Source organism: Cicer arietinum, unplaced genomic scaffold, assembly GCF_000331145.2.
Source record: "Cicer arietinum cultivar CDC Frontier isolate Library 1 unplaced genomic scaffold, Cicar.CDCFrontier_v2.0 Ca_scaffold_5955_v2.0, whole genome shotgun sequence".
NCBI lineage: Eukaryota > Viridiplantae > Streptophyta > Magnoliopsida > Fabales > Fabaceae > Cicer > Cicer arietinum.
In genome coordinates this window covers 5,252-27,489 of record NW_027339602.1, presented here as the reverse complement: position 1 = coordinate 27,489, position 22,238 = coordinate 5,252, and the positions used below count along the sequence as shown (strand labels likewise).

General features: G+C 28.7%; 2 protein-coding genes across 2 annotated transcripts; one reads left to right on the top strand and one right to left on the bottom strand.

Annotated features, from left to right (window-relative positions):
- Nucleotides 1-4,711: 4,711 nt before the first annotated feature.
- On the bottom strand, nt 4,712-7,309 carry LOC101490322 (polygalacturonase QRT3-like). Its single transcript, XM_004507257.4, has 3 exons — nt 7,055-7,309; nt 6,406-6,645; nt 4,712-5,743 (listed from the first exon to the last, which is right to left on the bottom strand). The coding sequence occupies exons 1-3, from the start codon at nt 7,256-7,258 to the stop codon at nt 4,736-4,738; spliced, it is 1,452 nt and encodes a 483-aa protein (XP_004507314.2). The 5' UTR covers nt 7,259-7,309; the 3' UTR covers nt 4,712-4,735.
- Nucleotides 7,310-16,020: 8,711 nt separating this feature from the next.
- LOC101513730 (receptor-like protein kinase FERONIA) lies at nt 16,021-20,878 on the top strand. Its single transcript, XM_004507247.4, has 2 exons — nt 16,021-16,874; nt 18,576-20,878. The coding sequence occupies exons 1-2, from the start codon at nt 16,178-16,180 to the stop codon at nt 20,615-20,617; spliced, it is 2,739 nt and encodes a 912-aa protein (XP_004507304.1). The 5' UTR covers nt 16,021-16,177; the 3' UTR covers nt 20,618-20,878.
- Nucleotides 20,879-22,238: the final 1,360 nt, after the last annotated feature.

The following is a 22,238-nucleotide window of genomic DNA, read 5'->3' as shown; positions in this document are numbered from 1 at the left end:
AGAACAGAGAAAAGAAGAAGAAGAAGTGTAATACAAGTTTTTATTATGAATGCCCGAATCAACTAACTAACTACTTTCCTATATAGTAATTCAGTTACAACTGTTTAGCTAATAATAGTTCCCTCCAACCTCCACTAATTGGCACATGTCTTATTCATTTACTCTGTAACATATTTTATCTCTAATTAATAACATTTTTTAATCCTAAAGAAAGGTGAAATTTTTTAATTTGTTCTATTACGATTCTTCCTGCTCATATTTAGTTTTTCACAAGTGATTCTAATTGTATTTATCAACTTTGACAGAACTACTCGGTTTTTACGATCCAATACACATTTAAATTGAATATTCTCTAAAAGCCTAAAAGATATGAGAATGATGCAATCTCTTTTTCATTCTCCATACCACTTGTCATGCAATATTCTTACCTCCATGCCATTTCCAATCACCAATCGAGCTCTTTTTTAACCAGGGTATGTTTGAATTGGTAGTATGTAATAGAATGAAGTCGAACATAATAGAATAATGTTCCAAAAATCATAAAAACAACAAATTGTGATTTGTGTGTCAACTTTAATCGTTTTTATTATTGTTGGGAAAAACTAGAGATAATTAATGATAATTATCTCAATCGTAATATTTTTCCTCCATTTATGCAGATATATGGTCAAACAAAAAATTGTATCCAAATTGTTTATTTACTAAACAAACTCGACACAAGTGATTGGTGCACATAGTGTGTACTTTTAAATGTTGATTTTAGAAAATAAATAAAGTCAAATCATAGACTAAAAGTTGAAGTCAGTCTAAAATTTTGACTTGTGAAGTCAGTAATTGATATAGACCGTTTATTTGAGATCAGATGGTTCATAATATGATAAAGTCAATTATATACACTTATTTGATATTGATTATTGATTCAAATTAAATGACTAAAATGCATTACTACGTAACATAGTTATTGCGACTAATCCAAATCCCTTAAACTTATATCTTGAGACAATAAATAATTAATAAAAAAAAAATAGTATGAACTATTAAACCATTTCAGATGCTGATCTGAAATCCAGTTGTTCAACAATAATCACAGGTTAAGAGGACAATCTCTTCACAGTTTCTTATTCTCAATTTTTCAAAAACTAAATCAATCACAAATACTAGATCATGCATAAATTTTGAGTTTAAAAAAAAATGATATGCAAAAATTAATCAAAAAGGTATATAAAAAAAAAACTTTAAGATATGTTCATTAAAACCTGAGAAACATATGCTGAAACAGATATTGAACCAAATTAACATAAAGGGTTGAATCATGTTCTCACAAGCATTTCCATCTCACATGGAGAATTTATTCGTAACAACAAAAATTTACATATAACAATTAACATAAAATATTAAATTACTAATAATTATTACATCTTGAGATACAAATTTCAATACAATTCAATGATCAAACTTCTCTTAAAGTCGAATCAACCAGAAGTATCGAATTTAAACCTTGACCGAAACAATCATTGATCAAAATTTATTTACCACTCGATCAAACTCCAGATTGACGAGACCCTTTCCATTTGAATTTGAAGGCTTAAGACAGTTTTTTTTTCCAATACAATCATATTTAAACACAAATGAAAACTTGTCCAAAAGATTATTGCAATATATAGATATATTAAAATGAAAACAAAAATGAAAAAAAAAAGAAAGAAACAAAAGATTGATTTTTTATTTGCAACCTCTAGTGTAAGTAGCACATCTATAGTTAGGAGTACCACCAGTTGCAGTAGGCAAGCAACTACGATAGCCTTGATTTGTAGGACACTTAACAGAAGCAGCATTGTTATTAGCAGTTTTACCAGTTTGACTTTGACTCCCCTCATAAAGCATTCTTGCTACATGAGAACTAAAAGAAAACTCTTCTGAATCAAAATCATTGTTGATTAAACAATCTTCTGAGGTACAACCCTTTACCTTCAATGAACTTGATTTGCTTAGATTAAATTGGAACAATACGATAAGGAACAATAGGAAAATACCCTTTTTCATTTTCTTCTTTGGAACTCTATTTTTTTCCTCAAAGACTATGAAAGAAGAGTTTTTTTTGGTGAATGGTCTCAACAAGTTGTCTTATATTTGTATTAAAATAATGAAGGAATCTTTTACATATATCCAACAATAAGAGAGTATGTTAGGTTGTTAACATTATGGGTTTTTTTTTTTTTTTAAGTTTTTTTGTGAGGAAAGTACATGCATTGACTTGTCTTGTATGTTATCACTAGTCTTCTTTTAGTATAAACTAAACTAATTGTAGAGATTAACCTTTTAAATCAGATAAGATTACAATGAACGAAAATTAAAATTAAATTGTTGCATTTTTAAGATTAAATTTAAATTTTCAATTTCTGATTGATTAAATTAAAAAAATATCAAATCATCTCATATAAAAGTGTACAATTTATTATTAAATTTTTTTGAAAACTATTAACCTCCTAAATATAAAAATTATGAAAGGGAAATGGGTTAGTGGGATATTTTATTTATTGTTTTAATTATTGTTATTATTTAGTTTATTGTATGGTGGTTGCAATAGGTAGGGACTTGATTGTGAGGCGCTCTCATAAAGATAAGGTTAAGATATGGACTGCCTTGAAGCAGCCAATAAATTTGTTAGTGTGCTTTTTTCAATTGGCTGTGCTTCCTTTTTACTTTTGGATTTTCAATTTTTTTTTGGCATTTCACCTTTGTGCTCTTTAGTCAATTGTTGAATAATCAATTCAAATACTAAATCATCTATAATTACATTGTTGTTGGTGAATTGAATCACTTCAAACGAGTTTTAAGTACAAATTTTAAGGGTTTAAACTCTAAAAATTAACGTAATAATAGTTTATTAACATTTGTTTATCTTAAAAATAACCAATTAAATTATTATGTTAATGACTACCCGTTTTCATGGAGTTAATGACTCTGCTATTTAGATTTCAACCAAATTTTCAATTTATAAAAAAAAATTATTGAAATAAAGATCTGGAGCAAATTCAAATCCGTAAAGGTTGAACTAGAGAGAACAGTGCAGAGATCCAAATATGTACCCTAATATGCTAGAATTTGTATACTTGTTGCTCCATTATTAAGTGGGTCACCACGGGTGTGACATTATAAGACAGTTGCGCATTACCAATAGTGACCCACAACCACAACTATTAAAAAATGTTATTAATAATACATCTTCTCAATGTGTTTTAATAGTAGTCAACATTAACCATTGTTTGTCACCAAAGGTTTTAATTCAACATTTTGTTTATGGCTTATGTAAGTAGAGGTAATAAGTCACTTGTAAGTAAATTGTCAACAAAAAAAATGTCACATGTAAGTAAGGATTTTTTGGTCAACTGGTTCTAGTCCTTCAACAACATGATGTAGGAATTAATGGGCCGAAATTTCTTTCACTATCAATCAATGTGGCCTAAAGAACAGGAGAAGGTAAATATACCTAACAAGATTAACTAGTGACAAAGAAACTAATAAAAAAATAAATGTCGGTATAAAGTCTAGTTTAATTGACAAATGTCGATATTATTTACAGGTTTCTCGGTCTCTTTTTTCTTCAACTAAAAATTTACGAGTTTTTATCGATACTATTACAGTGGCATCACTATTATTTACAGACTTCTCGCTCCTCCTTTTCCAACTTAAAAATTAGCATAGTTTTTTATCGGTACTTTTACACCGTCATTGTTATTCATGAACCTCTCCCTTTCTCCCAGTTAGGACTTACGAAATTTTTGTCGTGAGAATCGAATTCGATATATAGAGAATAAATACCATTATTGCTCAATTGGTAGTGAAAATTAATAAACTATACAATTAATTTTATATTCCACAAATTTCTTTTATTGGAAGTAATTTTATTCGAGATATTATTAGATACATATTTCATAGATGAAATTTAAATGGTGGTTTGCCATGTGCTGAAATCAGTTTCTTGTACTGAACTCAGTCTCTTTTAAATTTTTTTTTTATAATAATGTCAATACAATACTAATTTTGTTTTGATTAAAAATATTTAATTTTATGTTTATTAAAAATTTTAGTTTATACTTTCAAAATTGTAGAACTTATTCCAAAAAAAAAACAAGAGTAATTGAATGTAATATATATATATATATATATATATATATATATATAAAGAGATATTTTTGTTTCGAAGATTAATTGAAAGGTATTTTAGGAGTGATATTATTAACTAGAATAAAAATAGTTAAATTTTTTATATTTGATAAAAATATTAATAATTCAGATGGTGCATTACTTTAGTCAACTTTAGAGGGAGGAAACTTCTCTTGTTACATTCCAATCTTTAATTTGCCACTATTGTATTGTCTTTTCTTGTTTAACAAATTAATTTTGACTAGTTAATATTAGATATAAAAGTGACCATAAATGAAAATAATATATACCTTAAAAAATTGACCAACATATTTTACATAGATTATGGTTAATCAAAGCAATATAATAATGGTAAATAAGAATTCATAGTAAACCAAATAATAATTTGACTAATAACCCTTTGCCACTACTTACAGTATAATGTATCTAATAACTTTGAAGCATAAAATCTAAAATCTCTTTTGTATACTTTATATCTAATATTGTTATGCAAAGAAAAAAGTAAAAAAAAAATTACTATACCAAATTTCTTGCCATGCCAGCATAAAAAAAAAATATATATATATATTCATTTTGAATTACCTTGATCCACTGTTACAAAAACCTTTGCATTAACTGGCTCATTGGTTTCAATCACAACAATATTGTGAGACACATTCCTAAGAACATGATTAGGAAATTTGTTACCACTTGCACTTAAAGAGTATTGAACATTTTTAATAAGGTTAGGAAAAACCAAAACTTTGTTAAAATCAACAATCCATGAAGTTCCATTTCCATGCATAGATATCATTGCTGAAGTGGCCTTTAAATTCATACCCTTAACAACATTTCTAGCAACAAAAACTTGATTAATTTGATTAAAATGACTAATTGATTGGTCTAGCCTCACAATTTTAACACCATGATTTGAACCACTGAACATGTTGTCAACAATGTTGAGACCATTTACAACACCTTTGATTGATTTTAGAACAATGTTTGCATTACCAAGGAAGAAACTACTTGAGATATGAAGTTGAACTGGATCTTCAGCAACAATATTTGTGTAATCCATGTAACAATTTACAATCCTTGTTTGTGTTAAACCTGGTAATTTCAAATAAATTCCAGTACCTCCAAATGCACTAGCTTTATTATAACAATGTACACCAGAAATTGTGTTGGCTTGACCAGAAAGCATGATTCCAATAGCAGCAGAGAAAATAACAACATCAGTGATAGCATTATCATTCCCTTGAATGCTAATTCCAGTTCCTGAGAACCTTCTTTCATTTTTGTTACCTCCTGCAGTAATGTGTTGTCCAATGAAACAATTTCTTATGTATGTTTCATGACCACTGTGGACTAAAATTCCACTTGTGATGAAATGTGTTATGTAACAATTGTTTATGTTGATTCTTAGTGAGTTTTTTATTGAAATTCCTCCACCTTTGAAATTTGAGTCTAGAAACAGATCCTTGAGAGTTATGTATTCATAATTGTAGGAGTGTGAGGTTGAACCATAGTTTGATAAATCAATTAAATGTCCATTTTGTGGAAAATTCTTTGTGGCTCTTATAGTTCCACCATGTATCTGTTCAACATTATATTTACAAAATAAAATTAAACTTAGATGTCAAATTTAATGGGTTTAAGATGGTTATATCCTTTTTTTTTTTTTTTTTGTTATATTTTAAAGTTAGTTTAATAGTTATAATAAAAAAAAAAAAAAAAACCCAGTGGGAGGGCGCTTCCCCAGGAAACGACCCCCCATTAGCATTAAAAAATTTCCTCTTCAAGAGGTCGCTTCCCCAGGGAACGACTTCCTGAAGGAACGAAAAAGTAGGGCATTCCAGAAATATTGTTTCAAAGTAGAGTATTTGGAGAAAAAAAAAAAAAAAAACCCAGTGGGAGGGCGCTTCCCCAGGAAACGACCCCCCATTAGCATTAAAAAATTTCCTCTTCAAGAGGTCGCTTCCCCAGGGAACGACTTCCTGAAGGAACGAAAAAGTAGGGCATTCCAGAAATATTGTTTCAAAGTAGAGTATTTGGAGAATAAAAAAAAAAAAAGGATATAACCATCTTTTTCCTCAAATTTAATGTCTTTTAGATGACTAATATTCACTCAAGATAAAATAAATTAATAAATCAATGTAGTATCTTGCTTTGATTTGCTGCAACTTCTTATTCTAAGAATTGTTAAAAAAAAATCAAATTATTTGATCAATAAAAACAAAATGGATTATGCAAACATACCATGATGTTTCCAACTCCAGCCACTGGAAAATGCAAAGGTTTACTAATCAAGTAGTTTCCACCTTGAAGATTAATCTCAGCACCACCAAGGTTAATAATGTCTTTCATCAAGAACCCTTTACTTGGACCTTTTGCAGCATCTGCTATGGCTGCAAGAATAGCTTCAGTACTATCTGATTTTCCTGTTGGATCAGCACCATAAGATGTCACAAGGTACACATGTGGTTTCTTTTTAGTATCCTGCATTAGCATAAAATTCAGAAAACTATTTAACATTGTTCGTTAACACAATCTTGCGTTGGAAATAAAGTGACTAAATTGAGGCTAAGTGTATTTAAAGTGTAGTTTTTTCAAAATTACGACAGATCACTGTGATTCTGTTAATTTTACTGTGAATTCAAACATGCACTAAATATATAAGTTTAACCGATGATCAGAGTTTCAAATAAAGGTCTGAGATTGCAATCTAAACCGCCACGTAACGGTTTTTTATGTTATCAAATCTCAAAACTGCAACGTGATCGCAATTTAGGTGCATTGACCACATTTGACCGCAATTGTCCATAATATCAATGATGACTATTTAAAACCATGCTAATGACATACTTGAAAAGGGTATCAAAAGGTATTAACATAATTTATAAATTACCTGTGGTTGCATAGGAGAAGGAGAAGGTGAAAGGGAATAAGTTGGTGAAGGAATGGAATCATGTTTGGTGAAAAAGGCCTTCAATGCACCATAAACTTTCCTTAGGGGTAAATTACCCTTATAAGCATGAGTTACAAAGATACAAAATATCATCATCAAAAGTATGAACCACAATAGACTTATTCTTGTCATTGTGGTTTTCATTGATGAAAATTGTGTAAGAAAATTAGTTTTGAAAATGACTCTAGTTGTGAGACCATATAAATAAGGAGAAAAAACTCGACAACAACAAAAAAAAAGGAAAGATATATCAATATATAAGTCGTGGAAGGATTAACTAAGATTTTGATTTGATTCCCCTAAAAAAAAGGATTTGATTTTATTCTTGTTAAAAAAACAACTAAGATTTGATTATCGAATCTAATATTATATTATTATGAGTAGAACTCAATTTACATTCTCATTCAAGATTTGAATTTAAGTCTCAATGATATAAATGTGATTGAGAAGTGCTACTTTATTTAATATAGTATGATCAATCAAATTCTTCTACTAAAATTTATTAATCATCAATATAGTCGGATGAATATTATACCGTTCATACCGATAATAATAATAATAAACACTAACATCATTTGAATTATGATTTTATAATGATTATTTTTAAAATTGTGCTTTAGAATATTTTTAAAAAGAGAATGGTCAAATGCACATGTTTGTATATTAAAAATACAAATTTTATCTTATAAATTGTATATTTTTCTTTCTCAAAAATTATGTATTTCACTTGTTTAAAATATAAATATTATTTATAAAATCTTTTAACATGTGCCCTTAAGACATTATTTCTTTTTTTTTTTTTAGCATGACCTTTTAAAACAATTACCTTACCCAACAACTCTCAGATGATATGACAAAAATCTATTCTAATTTAACTAATCAAAATTCTTAAGTTTAAATTCAACCCTAAAAATACAATAGAGTAATGTTAAATCTAATCTCACCCGTTAAAGAAAAAAATATACCCCTTCACCTTAGACAAAAGTTAGTAGAGACTTTTATAAGTTTGAACCGGTGAAAAAGAAATTTTGGAAACAGACACTTTTATTGATCTAGACATTCTGTCATGAAATTAATGGTTAGGGAGGGTCCACCACTGGTTTGGCTATTTCTTCAAAGAAAATTAGTAAATTTATTTGAGGATTAATATTCTAACCAATACATTTATGTAATATTATTATTATTATTATTATTATTATTATTATTATTATTATTATTATTATTATTATTATTATTATATATTTCCTTTATATAGGAACACATATAGTGAAATAATTTTTTATTCACAATCTACTGTGTTGTTTGTGTTTTGAAATATAATTCTTCTTAAAAAAAGAATTCACGATTTGTAGAGTCCCCAATTTGTAAGACAACCCAACTCTGCATCCATTTTTAGGGTTTTGACATTCTATTACTTCAAATTTTATTATTAGATATTTTAAAATGACAAAAATCATTTTTTTTAAAAGTATTATTTTAAAAAATGATTTGTATGAAAAAAAAAATCAAAATAATTTCTTATTTTAATTATTTTGTAAAATTTAATATATATAAAAAATTTTAGGATAAACTATATTTGAACTAAATTTTCATTTGAAATTTTTATTTTTAAAATTCAATTTTTTAAAAAGTATAACAAAAGGATAAAATACTATAAAAATCAATTTTTCATTTGCATTCATGATTTTAATTATCTTGATAATTTAAAAATCAAATTTAATCTCCCAAATTTCTTAATAATCACCTCATTTAAAGATTTGAAGATTTTTTAAAGCATAAAATTAATTAAAAAGATAACACTATTTTTTTAAGTTAGGAGGAAATAAAACGGTCAAGAGAGTCAAAACTAATTAAGCAGGTTTTTTATGACTTTTTCTTCTTCCAAATATATTCCTTTTTTATTTAGCAAAACAAATAGATTCCGTTTTGCTCTTCAAAGTCATTTTTTAAAAACAAACTCTTCATAGAGATGAAACTCGTTGTAAGAAGTTTTGGTCGGTTGAATGGATTGTTAGTCCATATAATTTACCGCGTAATTCCGCAATCTATGGTAATTTGTCAAAATAGGGTAATGATCATATTATTTTTTAAAGTCACTCGTAATTTGTTGGACAGTGTAAAAAAAATTACCATAACATTATAATAGCAAAGTTAATCTCTTTTTATTATCCACAAACTTTCTTTTATCATTTAAAATAAAATTTTAAAATATTAAATGTTAAAATTTTCATTATTGTTTAATGATTAAGATATAATAAAAACAAATATCATAATAGAATTAGATAAAGATATCATACGATAAAAATATGATAATGTCTTATTTTATCATGTGTCTGATTAATAATATCTACCCCAATTAATATATAATACATGATTTGCCCACCACCCACATGCATCATTTCATAATTAATTATGTGTCTATTATCAAGTTAAGATATGAACGTGCCCTTACCTTCAAATGGTGCTGTATAATTGAATAAATACTTTATGCTGCGTCATCTTGAAGGGAAAATAATTAATAAACAAATTATTACCTCATTTGCTTATACTTATCTGACACTACATTGACATGCCTTTTGAATAAGTCCATTAAACATGTGTGACATTAAATATTGGGTTTGGTTCAGTTTAGGTTGGGGTCGGTAATAAACTAATAATAATACATGTGATGTGGAATTGTATTCATTCTACCACACCTAACATAGTGTATGCATTGTCCTTCTTTTTGGGGTATTACTTTTTACACTAATAAAAATACTTACTAAGAACTTTGTTTCAAAAAGTACACCCTAATCTTACAAAAATTCTACTATTCATTGCATTTTAATATAGTTCTTCGTATCCAATTTTAATTGATTTTTTTCAACATTTTCAAGAAAAAACATAAACATAATTGGCATTCATAATAAATTTATATCCTTATCATATCATTTCATACTTATTTCATTTTATTTTGATAAATACAAAAATCTAAAAAAGAATGTGTTTTTGTCGTTTATTTAATTTAGGTTTTATTTGATCTATTTTTTTATGTTTTAGATTGGTATAACTTTTGAAAAATAAATGATAATCTTGAAGCGAAAAATGAGATCAGATTGATGTAGCCTTTACAATATAATGGACCATTTTTGATAAAAAATAAGAGTATTGATCAAAACTTCTAAGAGTTAACAAACTAATGTGAAAAAACAAAATGAGATATCGGATAATGAATTCAATTGGAATTTCTAGTAAATTGAAATTCACTATTTATCTCTATATGTTTCAAAATTTGTACATACGTCGGATAATTTTTCATTATCTACTGAGATAGATCAATGGATTACTAAATCAGGGTTACGTCCTCTACAAATATGTAGTTTGTATATGATAGATGGTAATCTTATATCTACTTTTGCTAAGAGATGACACTCAGAGACTAATTTATTTCACCTGTCATTTGGTGAAATGACTATTACTCTTGACAATGTTAGGGGTATGTTGGGCATACCATGTTATCAAAATTTATTCACACCTCTCGTTAACAAAGTAAAGTTGGATGCTTTGAGACCTACTGATGTGATATGGACGCCAAGTTACCATGAGGATGCCATGACAGGTATTTAATCTATGTCGATGTTTACAGGTACATTCATTGGTGCTCCATGATGGTATCGTATTTATTTTCCAGAGATGTATCTACAACAGTTTGGGTATACCCAGTACATTCCTCCTACATTGTTAGTGCTGTTGTTCATGATGTTGAATGGAGTATGTAGAAGAACGCTATTTGATCCCTATGTACTAAATTGCATCTATAAACATATCCACATGAGTGTGTTGAGGGATATTTATAGTGGTTCTATAGGATATCTCATCCTGATCTCTTATGTTGCTGCAACACCTCCCTGTTTTGATGTGGTGGTGCCCTCTTCCCAATTTTGACGTTCTTAGCTGTATTGTTGATGTTGGTATTGATCCTAGTCATAATGTTATTGTTGGTATCATGCTGCTAATGATGGTCTTGGTAATGATACTAGTCATAATATTGGTATTGATCTGAGTTCTAACTTTTATTTTCTTCCTCTAAACCACTATTCATGGTTAATTTCCTTCAATGTAAATGAACTGCATTCAACGGGATTTAAACATCTTTCATCTTGTATTGTATCAACTCACATGCACAAAGTAATCTATGAGAGTTTCCAAGTATACAACCATTTGCGGCTTTGTTGTTACTAATATAGTTGACTCTCTTGTATTCATCAATAATATGAGCTAAGGTTTTCCTTGATACACTCAAGTCAAATTCTCATAGAATGGTTTGTTGTGTATATGTTCTTTATGACTCTTACTTGTCTCAAATGACCATTTTATCTTAATTGCAACTTCAACATCTCATTCATATCATCTTGTACCTTACAAAAATCTCTTTTACTATGTTCCAAAAATCTCTTTAATGACCAATTAGCAGACTCAACTCTAATATTCAAACATAAAAATAAAAAACAAAAAACAAAATAATATTTCAATAAAAAATATATCAAACATGCATGCTTAATCCTAAACATGTATAAATATAAAACCAAATGCAAAGTTTTAATGACATACCTATTTGTTGTAGTATTTCCTTGATGCAACATTTGATTGGTCCATGCTAACACATCTTTCCTCATGACGAATCAACCATGTATCTCTAACGTAATCAAAGAAAATAATGTTATCGATACATGTTTGCTTAAACCTTTATAAAAGTTTCTAGTACTCCTTCTCTTCATAACAATACATAATTTTCCTTCAAAAAACTAGAATAGATTTATGCATGTCCTTCTTCAATATATATTGTTTGCATCTGTCTCCAACATTTTTGTTGATACAAAGATGAAAAAGTAAATTTGTTAAAGATGAAAATACAACTTCAGTTGCATTCAACAAAGCAAGTTCTCTATCAGTCAAAATAACCTGAGAAAATGAGGTATTTAAAGAAAAAAATTATTTTTACTTCTCTAATGTCCAACTAAAGTTTTCTTGACGGTCACAGTCCATGTAAGCAAAGACAACGTTGAACGTCAATCTAGTTGAAGTTACACCAACAATTTCAAACAATAGTAATGTATACTTGTTCGTATTGTAGGTGTTATTCATGATCAAAATAAGAGGGAACATGTTCAACAAAGTTATGGAGTATGGGTGCCTCCAAAACATGTCTCTCACAATGTTGGAATCTTCATGGGTTCTACTCCAACAAGCATACTTCTCAGCTTCAAGTAACTTCAATAGATGTTGCATATTAGTTTTGAGTCCTTCCAAATTCTCTCGGTATGTGGTTCGTCACTTATAAATTTGAGAGATATTAGACATGTTCTCTTTATCTCGATCTCTCAAAGATGACAATATGTGTTTCAGTGCAACGTGATACTTCTTCTTTTAAGCGTCCCATAAATGCATTATTTTCAAAAGTAGTCACTAACTCATGGTTGTGAAGTTCACACATTAAACTAATAATTTATCTCTCACCATTTTTCGATGGTATCTATCTAAGTTTAAATAGACAATCGCACTTTTTAGTTGAAGTCAATGAGCTATTCTTATTTAACTTATATTTTTCACCTCTATCGCAACTGAGAACTAATTTTGACTTTATTTCTCTCTTTTCGGTATCTATGTCAGAACAGGTAATGATAACAACTATTCGATTATGTCGGTCAACCTCTCTTGTCCATGATAGGACAATTTCTCGTGACTAAAAAATTTGATCAGTTATAAATATTTCAATCAAATCTATACATAATTGTGTTTTTCCATCCCGGCTTCAAAAATAAAATTAAAATTTAAAAATTTTCATAACGGATACTTCATAACTTTGAAATTTTCGGTAAAATAAAATTAACTATCCAAATTATCAAAACTTAATTTTTTAGGGAGTAAATAACTACCAAAAATTTCATGGTACACAAATTAACACTATCGAAAATTTTGAGTTTTAAAAAATCTAGAATCTTTTGACAATTTAAAAAAAAATATTGCATACTGAATTTTTTTGAAAATAAAATTTCTGATAGTGTTAATTAAAATTTAAATATCTAAATATCTAAATTTTTTATAATAGAGTATATTTTAGAGCAGTATTTTTACAATTAAATGAATGAAAATGAAATAAATAACATTAGATTTTATTTTATATAGGAATAAATCAAATTTAATTAGGTAGTACAAAATCTAATTTTCATGTTTTGATTGCCATTTTCAAATCTACAAGCCCACTGTGGTCAGCTCTAGTCCGTGCATTTGGGCCTAACAAATTTTTATGGGATGGGCCCAATTGATTTTGATCTCCATTATTGATGGTTACTCAAACACCCCTCCCTCCTCTAAAATTTTGCTATTTTATCAAGGTAGTGTATTTTAGATATTGTGAACAAAAATGATGGATAGGGTGAGCAATTACCCTATTAAATTTTCGTTATTGCATCTAATATTAAAAATTCAATCACAAAAATTAAAATAGATATATTGTGCATGAATAATTCATAAAAATAATTATTTTTTTCATTTTTTATACGAAGCAATGCATAATAAGAAGATAAATATTACAAAACAAAAGTATGAAGCAATGCATAATTACTTATGAGTTTAATTTATATACATTTTCACCATAAAAAAGTTTATACTTATATATAATTATTACATGTATGCGCAAAATATGTGTATATTAGTTGAATATATAAATTAAATTAATAATAGTTATGTATAAATTTCTTTTATTGTATTAGTGTATATAAATTAATTTAATATTATTTATAAATTTTATATATTGTAATTTCTAAACCAAAAAATCTAATTATTGGCAATTGGAGTTTAATTCTAAAAACTATTTGTGAGACACAAACTACTAATTAAAATTAGTTCACTTCAAATCAAATTAAAACAAAATATTTGAACTATTCGACTTCTAATTAAATTATTAAACTTAAATGATTAATTAGATTCAGTTGATTATAGTAGGGAATAGATGCAATATATATATACTTCAAAGACTAAGTCTCACTTACCTCACCAAGATCAAAGTGTATATTGTATCGCAATATTGCTTTTTAACATTCACTCTGACACTTTTTTATTGAATGAAATTTATATAGGTCTCAATCTCACTATTTTTACTCAATCAAAAAGTAAGTGTTACAGTGAAGTGTTACTGGCACTTCTCATATTATATATTTATATATAATAAAAATTAGTAATGGAGGCAATGTACACTTTTCTCTTATTCTTTATGTGTGGTGTTTGTTTTTAATATAATGTAATTTAGTATTTTAAAAAATAATAATAAAGGTCTACTTTGGTCCCTAAAAGTTTTTGAGAAATCTAATTTAGTTATTGAAAAAAATAAAAACACTTTTTAATTCATATGAAAAATAAATCAGGCCATATTAATCCTTATATGAACTATATTTAGAAAATTAGTTTTTTTTTTTAATTTATCTGATTACTTATCAACTTGATTGTCTCACATGTAAATTCTATAAAAATAAACAATTAATTTATTGACAATAATTGAAAATAGACAATCAAGTATTTAACGGTGATTAATTGAACAAGTTTAGAGTCCCTGTCGAGAACTTAATTGTCTATTTTTAACTATTGTCAACGACCTAATTGTTCCTCTTTATATAAATTACACGTGGAATAATCAAGTTGGAAATTATCTGACAAGTTAACAAAAAAAACTCAATTTTTTAATTGTGATTCACATAAGGACTAATTTGATTCGATTTATTTTTCTTAAAGACTACAAGTTTTTTTATTTTTTTTAAAGATTAAATTGAGTGTTTCAATATTTCTTAATGACCAATTTAATCTTTAAAAAAAATAAAAATATTTTTTAGTCTTTAAAAAAAATACACCAAAGCATAAAAATATAAAAGGTGTATTAAAAATATTTTCTTTTTAACATTTATTTTAATATTCACTCTTAGATTGAATGAAATTCATACAAATATCAATATTTAACGAGATACTCATTTACAAAATATGATAACTCATTAATTTTCTTTAATAAAAAAGTGAGTTTAAAGTAAGTGTTAAAAAATAAAATATTCTCAGCAGTTCTACAAAATATAATCATTCAAACATTTTCGTGGAATATCTCTTTTCAATTCATTCATGACACTACAGTATGGATTAGTGACGTCTTTATTAATTACAAAACAAATACACTGACCTTTTTGTTTCTTGTGTCTAAGTCAATAGTCAATAGCATAGCATGCTATGGTTTTCCTTTTTAAAGCTGAACAAGTCAAAGAAATACTACCACTCATTTTAGGGGGAAAATATTTTTAATATAGATTTTATGTTGAATTACTAACTATATTTTTCTTATTGATATGAAGTATAGAAATTGAGTAAAACAACTTTGTATATAAACTGATTTGTATTGGTTTTGAATTTTAACCTTTTTATTTTACAAATTTTAAGATTTTTTTTATAATTTAATTTAAATTTATTTTTTATAACATGTCATACTGATTACAAATGCTATATTGTGAATTAAGATTAGAAACAATTATTTGAGATAAAACATAGATATACATATAATCAATAAACTCAAAAGAAAAAAATAAGTTGCAACAAGGTCTATCTTTGTAGTTCAAATAAACAATGTCTTATTATCAAATTTAATCTTAAAATATCAATTAAAATTATGTATTTTATTTCAATTAAAATAATATGTAATTTTAAAACTGAATTGTGAAGTAGAGACTATTAAAATTTGTGAAACTAAGACAATAAAATCCAAATTTAAAAATTAGTAAATTAAAATCTTATATATTTTAGTTGAAATAAAAACATTCATACACAAAATATATATTAAATTAAATATAATGAGATAATATAAATAATTTGCTAATTGCAATAATCTTAAGTTTTTAGTAAAGACCAAGAACTTTCCTCTTCTCTACCTCAGCACTACCAATCAACTCAACCCAAAAATTCTTATCATCATCACAAACAAACCCTTCTTCACTCTTCACAATTCCACTTCTCTCATTCCACCACAAACTCTCTCAACAAAAAAACAAAAACATGAAATCATTGATCATCTTCAAAACAATTACAATTACAATTACAACCCTTCTCTACTTTTCCCTCACCCTTCTCCACCTCCAAGCCTACGACCCAATTGACCGTTTTACCCTCAATTGTGGTACAACAGGAAACTCTACCGACGGAGAAAGAACATGGACAGGTGACACAAACTCAAAACTTTTGAAAACACTTTCTGTTTCAATTTTAGGGACAACAACACAACAAACACCAACTTCAGTAAACAAAAACCCTTATTCAACAGCAAGGTTGTCACGTGAACAATTCAATCACTCTTTCTCCGTTGGTAAAGGTCCAAAATTTCTCCGTCTTTTTTTCTACCCTTCAAATTATAACGGTAATTTCAACCGTTATGATGCTTTTTTCACCGTTGAATCTAACGGATTCACACTTCTTAAGGATTTTAATGCTTCACTTAACGCTGATGTTGAAGGTGTTGGTACTTTATTCAAAGAATATGTTATTAATGTTGGTGATGATGATGATCAAAGGCTTGATTTGAGTTTTATTCCAAGTGGAGGAAACTCTAACAATTATGCTTTCATCAATGGAATTGAAGTCTTATCTATGCCTAGTGATCTTTATTATACATCATCTAATGATAATGGAATTTCACTTGTGGTGGGGCCCACCATTTCCCAATACGATCTTCAAACCACTTTTGCTCTAGAGACAGGTAATCAGCAAGTATTTTGTTTTTGTTTTTTTTTTTTTTTTGGTACAAAAGGTATTTAACAAATTAACTTACCAATATTTACTCGTAGATCATATATCAAATGAGTGTATAAATTATAGAAATATTAGTTTTATTTAAAGGCAAACTCATTCTCATTTTTACTTGACCACCTAGTAAGATAAGGTCATCCATGTCGTATTGTTGAAGTATAATGATATAAAATAATTGGTGATATTTGTTTAGTAAAAAATTTTGAAATGTTAAATTGGAGAGAATAATGTTTATTAAACATTATAATTAAAAATATTTAATTATAATATTGGTTTTTTTTTAATTTTTTTTTATTAATTTACAGAATTGATCTTTTAATTTTAAAAGTAAATCGTTTTGGTCAATTCTTCGTATTTTTGAATTAAAAAAATGACAATTTGATATATTTTAAGTGACGTTATATGATTTTATGATATATAATTATCTAGATGCATTAATTATTTATGTCATTAATTAAATTATAAAAATTAAAAAAAATTCTGAAGTTGAATTAGTATAGAGTTTTATTGAATTTCATGAGTGATAATCATTCTATATTATCGTATCATATATTATGTTATTTAATGCATGTCACATTGTTATTTTTGAATTAACAAATCATAATAAAAGACCAAAACACCCAATTTTTAAAATAGAAAATCAATTTCATAAATTGGTAAAAATAGTGAACTAGAACTGTAATTAAAACATTTAATTTGGAGAGCTCCATTGTTGATGCTAGAAGAGATATCACTTTTTATAAATTTATTTTAAATTTTATTTTCTCAAGTTTTTTATAAGTCAATATAAGTTGGTTATTGAATCACATTCATAAGATTGTTGGTTTAACTCTCAGTATTGATGTGATCATCTTTTTGTGCTGATATATAAGTATTTCTTTGAGATGGGAGGTCTCTCATAATCTTGATGAGTCACTGAAATTTAATTCATTTAAATTTTTTTTAGTTAAAAATTTTGTTTTTTAAAATACATCTTACAAATGATGAGTGATATAATTAATAATTTTTAGTATTATATTAGATTTATATATTAGTTACTATTAATACTTCCAAAATGAGGTTAAATATGACACTTTTTATAAATTTATTGTGTTGTTATCTGTATTCTTGTATTTGTGTTTTTCAATATACCTTGGACATTATTGAGATTGAGATGGACACGGGAATATAAATGATAGGTAATTTGATGAATAGATTTTATAATTGATAAGTGATTTGGTGATAGTTTTTTATATCAGCTCTTGACACATTTTAAATTTGATCATTAGGTTATGCGATACTTGATCTTTTTCCTGAAAAATAAATATCATAATAAGTAAATTTTACACAGTAGAGGCTAGTGTAATAAAATTAGTATACATATCCTTCGAATCATACTTTATTATACTACTATAAATAATTCTTGAATAAATGTGTTTCACTTGCATTTCGTGATTTTTATTGTATTGTATTTAGAAAAAAAATCTAGCTAATTAGACCATCATAAAATAAAAATATTTAAGTAACTCGATTAACCCAAACTCATTTGAAAAAGAAAAAAATTAAATAAATAAAACCAATCGTTAAGAAATACATGTTCACTATTTTTTTCTAATATACAAATAATTATGTCTTAAAAGTATGTTCTTAAATTATGCATATATAATTACAGATTACAGGATCAGAGTTGGAGGGCAAGCAATCTCAGCCAAGCAAGACACAGGCTTGTTCAGAAAATGGAACGGCAACGACGAAGACTATTTAAGAACACCAACATCACGCGATTCTCTCCCAGCAGACGTATCAGGTACGAGGAACATCACAGTAAATCCTGATTACGTGGCACCTAAAGACATCTACAGAACAGCACGTGAGATGGGCCTCAACGGAACTCTCAACAAACTCTTAAACCTAACTTGGGAATTCCCTGTTGATTCTAGCTTCTATTACATGATCAGGCTCCACTTCTGTGAACTCGACCCCAAAATAACTAACGTAGGCGATAGAGTCTTCAACATCTATTTACAAGGACTCATGGCAGAACAAAATGCTGATGTCATGAGTTGGACCTCAAATCAAAAAGGGCTTGCAGTGCAAAAAAACTACGTCGTTTTCATTCCGAATAACGGTAACAAAACAGAACACCTCTCCATTCAAATGCATCCCGTTGATAACGCTCACATAACCATATTCAGTGACCCGTTTTTAAATGGACTTGAAATTTTCAAGATCAGCAACGTCACTTTAAAGAGCCTAGCTGGACCTAACCCGGACCCGGTCCAACACCCGATTCAAGATCCGAAACCGAAAAAGAGCAACAAAAGCATAAGTGGAACGACGATTATTGGTGTCGTTTTGGGAGTTATATTCGGCGTCGTTTTATTTTCCCTTGTCGTCGTTTTCTTCGTTTTGAAAAGAAAAAGAGAAACGACTACTATAACAACCACAGCGAAGGATTCAAAAAGGTCTTCTCGAACTTCAAAGTGGGGCCCACTGTCGTTTGCAACGACGAAATCGTCCAACACTCAAAACTCATCTCTACCGTCGGATCTATGCCGTTACTTTTCTCTCCTCGAGATTCGCGCCGCCACGAACAACTTCGACGAACTCTTCATCGTCGGCGTTGGAGGATTCGGCCACGTGTACAAAGGCTACATCGACAACGGTTTAACAGCGGTTGCTATCAAACGGCTCAAACCGGGTTCACAACAAGGCGAAAACGAGTTCATCAACGAGATTGACATGTTATCGAAGCTTCGTCATCTTCATCTCGTTTCTTTAATCGGTTACTGCAACGAGAATAATGAGATGATAATCGTCTACGATTTCATGGCGCGTGGAACGTTACGCGACCATCTCTACAAAACAGAAAATCCTTCACTTTCATGGAAACAACGGTTGCAGATTTCAATAGGTGCGGCGCGTGGGTTACACTACCTTCATACAGGAGCAAAACACACTATTATCCACCGCGACGTGAAAACGACGAATATTCTGTTAGATGAGAAATGGGTTGCGAAGGTTTCTGATTTTGGGCTTTCGAGAGTTGGGCCTATTGGTATGTCTAAGGCCCATGTTAGCACTGTTGTTAAAGGGAGCATTGGTTATTTAGATCCTGAGTATTATAAACGACAGCGTTTAACTGAGAAATCTGACGTGTACTCTTTTGGAGTGGTTTTATTTGAGATACTCTGTGCTCGACCGCCTCTGATTAGAACTGCTGAAAAGAAACAGGTGTCACTTGCTGATTGGGCGAGCCATTGTTATAAAAATGGGACCCTCGGGAGTATAGTGGACCCTGCAATAAAGGGAAGCATAGCACCTGAGTGTTTGAGAAAATTCGGTGAGATTGCGGTTAGTTGTTTGTTGGACGATGGAACGCATAGGCCGTCAATGAACGACGTCGTTTGGATGTTGGAGTTTGCGTTACAGTTACAAGAGAGTGCGGAACAACGTGAGCGTGGTGTTGTTGATGTTGGAATTGATGACGTGGCAGGAGGAAAAGAGGAAAATGATGACGTGGCAGGAGAAAAAGAGGAAAATGATGACATGTCCAGTTATGGGACCAGTGTGGGACTGATTTCAGATTTAAATAAGAGTAGTCAAGTGAGTGAGAGTACTACAACTAGTGCTAGTAGAGAGCAAAGCTATAGTTATTTTAATACTAGTAAGGAAAGTGTTTTCTCTGAAATCATGAACCCAAAAGCACGGTAAATTTCTCAGAATTACTGTTAGTTGCGATAATTTTATTCAAGTTAAAATGTATAGTTTTTTTTAAAATCGCAGCGCTTGGTCGTGATTTTTACTAAACATGTATTTAATCGGATCATTATGTATAATGGAATTTTAGTATACTATTTATAAGGCAAAGTTTTAGGTTTGAAGACTAATAGATGTTCAATTTTGTGTGCGCTTTTTTTTTTTCTAATGTTGTATGTTTAATTTTGAGGTTCTAATGTAAATTGTGTTTGATCATATTCCTTTGTTTCTTGCAAATTTTAAGAAATTGCCAAATTTTTATCTTGGTAAGCTATTTCTAAATACATCTGATTAATTTAATGTTTGAACTTAATCTTTCAATACGAGTGAGACGAATTTTAATAATATATATGATGATACAAAATTTGTAAGATGGATTATTATGGTGTATTTTTTATTTATTCATCCTACAAATATTCACCCAAGTTTGAAACAATTAGAAGATAGTATTGTTTTAACCTCAAAAGGATTCAAGTCTTTAAACAAAAAGAGTAGAAAAAACTCCTATCTCTAGTTTGTTTAAGGTATTTTTGGTTTTACATTCAAATTACACTACATCCAAATGCTCATGTTACAGTGTGCTTTTGTTGTGGAATTTGATAAACTACAATTTAGTGCTTTTACATTTTATAATTTCGTCATACGAGATACGAGGATTAACACCAATCCAACTTTATATTTTCTATGTATATGGTTTTTTTTAATTTAAATATAAACAAAAATTTAAATGCATTTAGTTCAAATTTAGATGAAATATATTATGAATTTTATTAATATTTAAGATCAGATGAGGTACTATTGTGTTTTGACTTCTAAACTTCCTTAAAATGTTTTCCATTGGTCCACATCTGTTGCACCCAGAGCAAACCTTGGCACAATGATAAGGTTATTGTCACTTATATGTATATGTTGAAACCTTATACGACAAAATCATGAGAGCATAACACTACTAGAAAATTGATTTTTAGCTGCCATTTGTAGTGTCGGCCTCTGATTCCGACGCTACGCAACGTCGACTTAGCGTCGGCCAAGCCGACGCAACTACACCAAATCAATTTTCAATTTTATTATCGATTAGCGTCGGAGTGGCCGACGTTACGAAAATAAAACAAACGCTAATTTATTAATTTAATTTTATAATTTTTATTTTAATAGTTAGCGACGGATGGGTCGACGCTAAGATATTTTTAAAATTTTTAATATTATTTATGAAATCATATCGTAAAAGCACGATTTCTAATCGTTAATAAAATTGAAAGCACAATTTCCCTAAAAGCACGATTTCTCTCTGAATCCCTAAGTTTTCATTTCTTCTCTAAATCCCTAAGTGTTGAACCCTTCCCTCACACTTGAATCCATCACTGAATCTCATTCCTAAATCCCTAAGTGTCTAACCCTTCCTTCACACTTGAACCCTTCTCTCACACTTGAATGCATCACCGAATCCCTAAATGCAGTGAGTATCGCCGCCCAACATGTGACCAATCGAACCTGTCACCTTCACTTTCATCTCGAACTCCGACACTGTCGCCGTTCAGTGTCGCCGTCGCCGTTCAGTGTCCCGTCGCACTGTCAT

What these genes read in the sequence shown, in the direction of transcription:
- LOC101490322 (XM_004507257.4), bottom strand. Translation starts at nt 7,258, where the DNA reads ATGAAAACCACAATGACAAGAATAAGTCTATTGTGGTTCATACTTTTG. An exon ending in CTTCTCCTATGCAACCACAG is followed by an intron (nt 6,646 to 7,054) that starts GTAATTTATAAA and finishes ATGCTAATGCAG; the next exon opens with GATACTAAAAAGAAACCACA. An exon ending in CTGGAGTTGGAAACATCATG is followed by an intron (nt 5,744 to 6,405) that starts GTATGTTTGCAT and finishes AATGTTGAACAG; the next exon opens with ATACATGGTGGAACTATAAG.
- LOC101513730 (XM_004507247.4), top strand. Translation starts at nt 16,178, where the DNA reads ATGAAATCATTGATCATCTTCAAAACAATTACAATTACAATTACAACC. An exon ending in CACTTTTGCTCTAGAGACAG is followed by an intron (nt 16,875 to 18,575) that starts GTAATCAGCAAG and finishes ATATAATTACAG; the next exon opens with ATTACAGGATCAGAGTTGGA.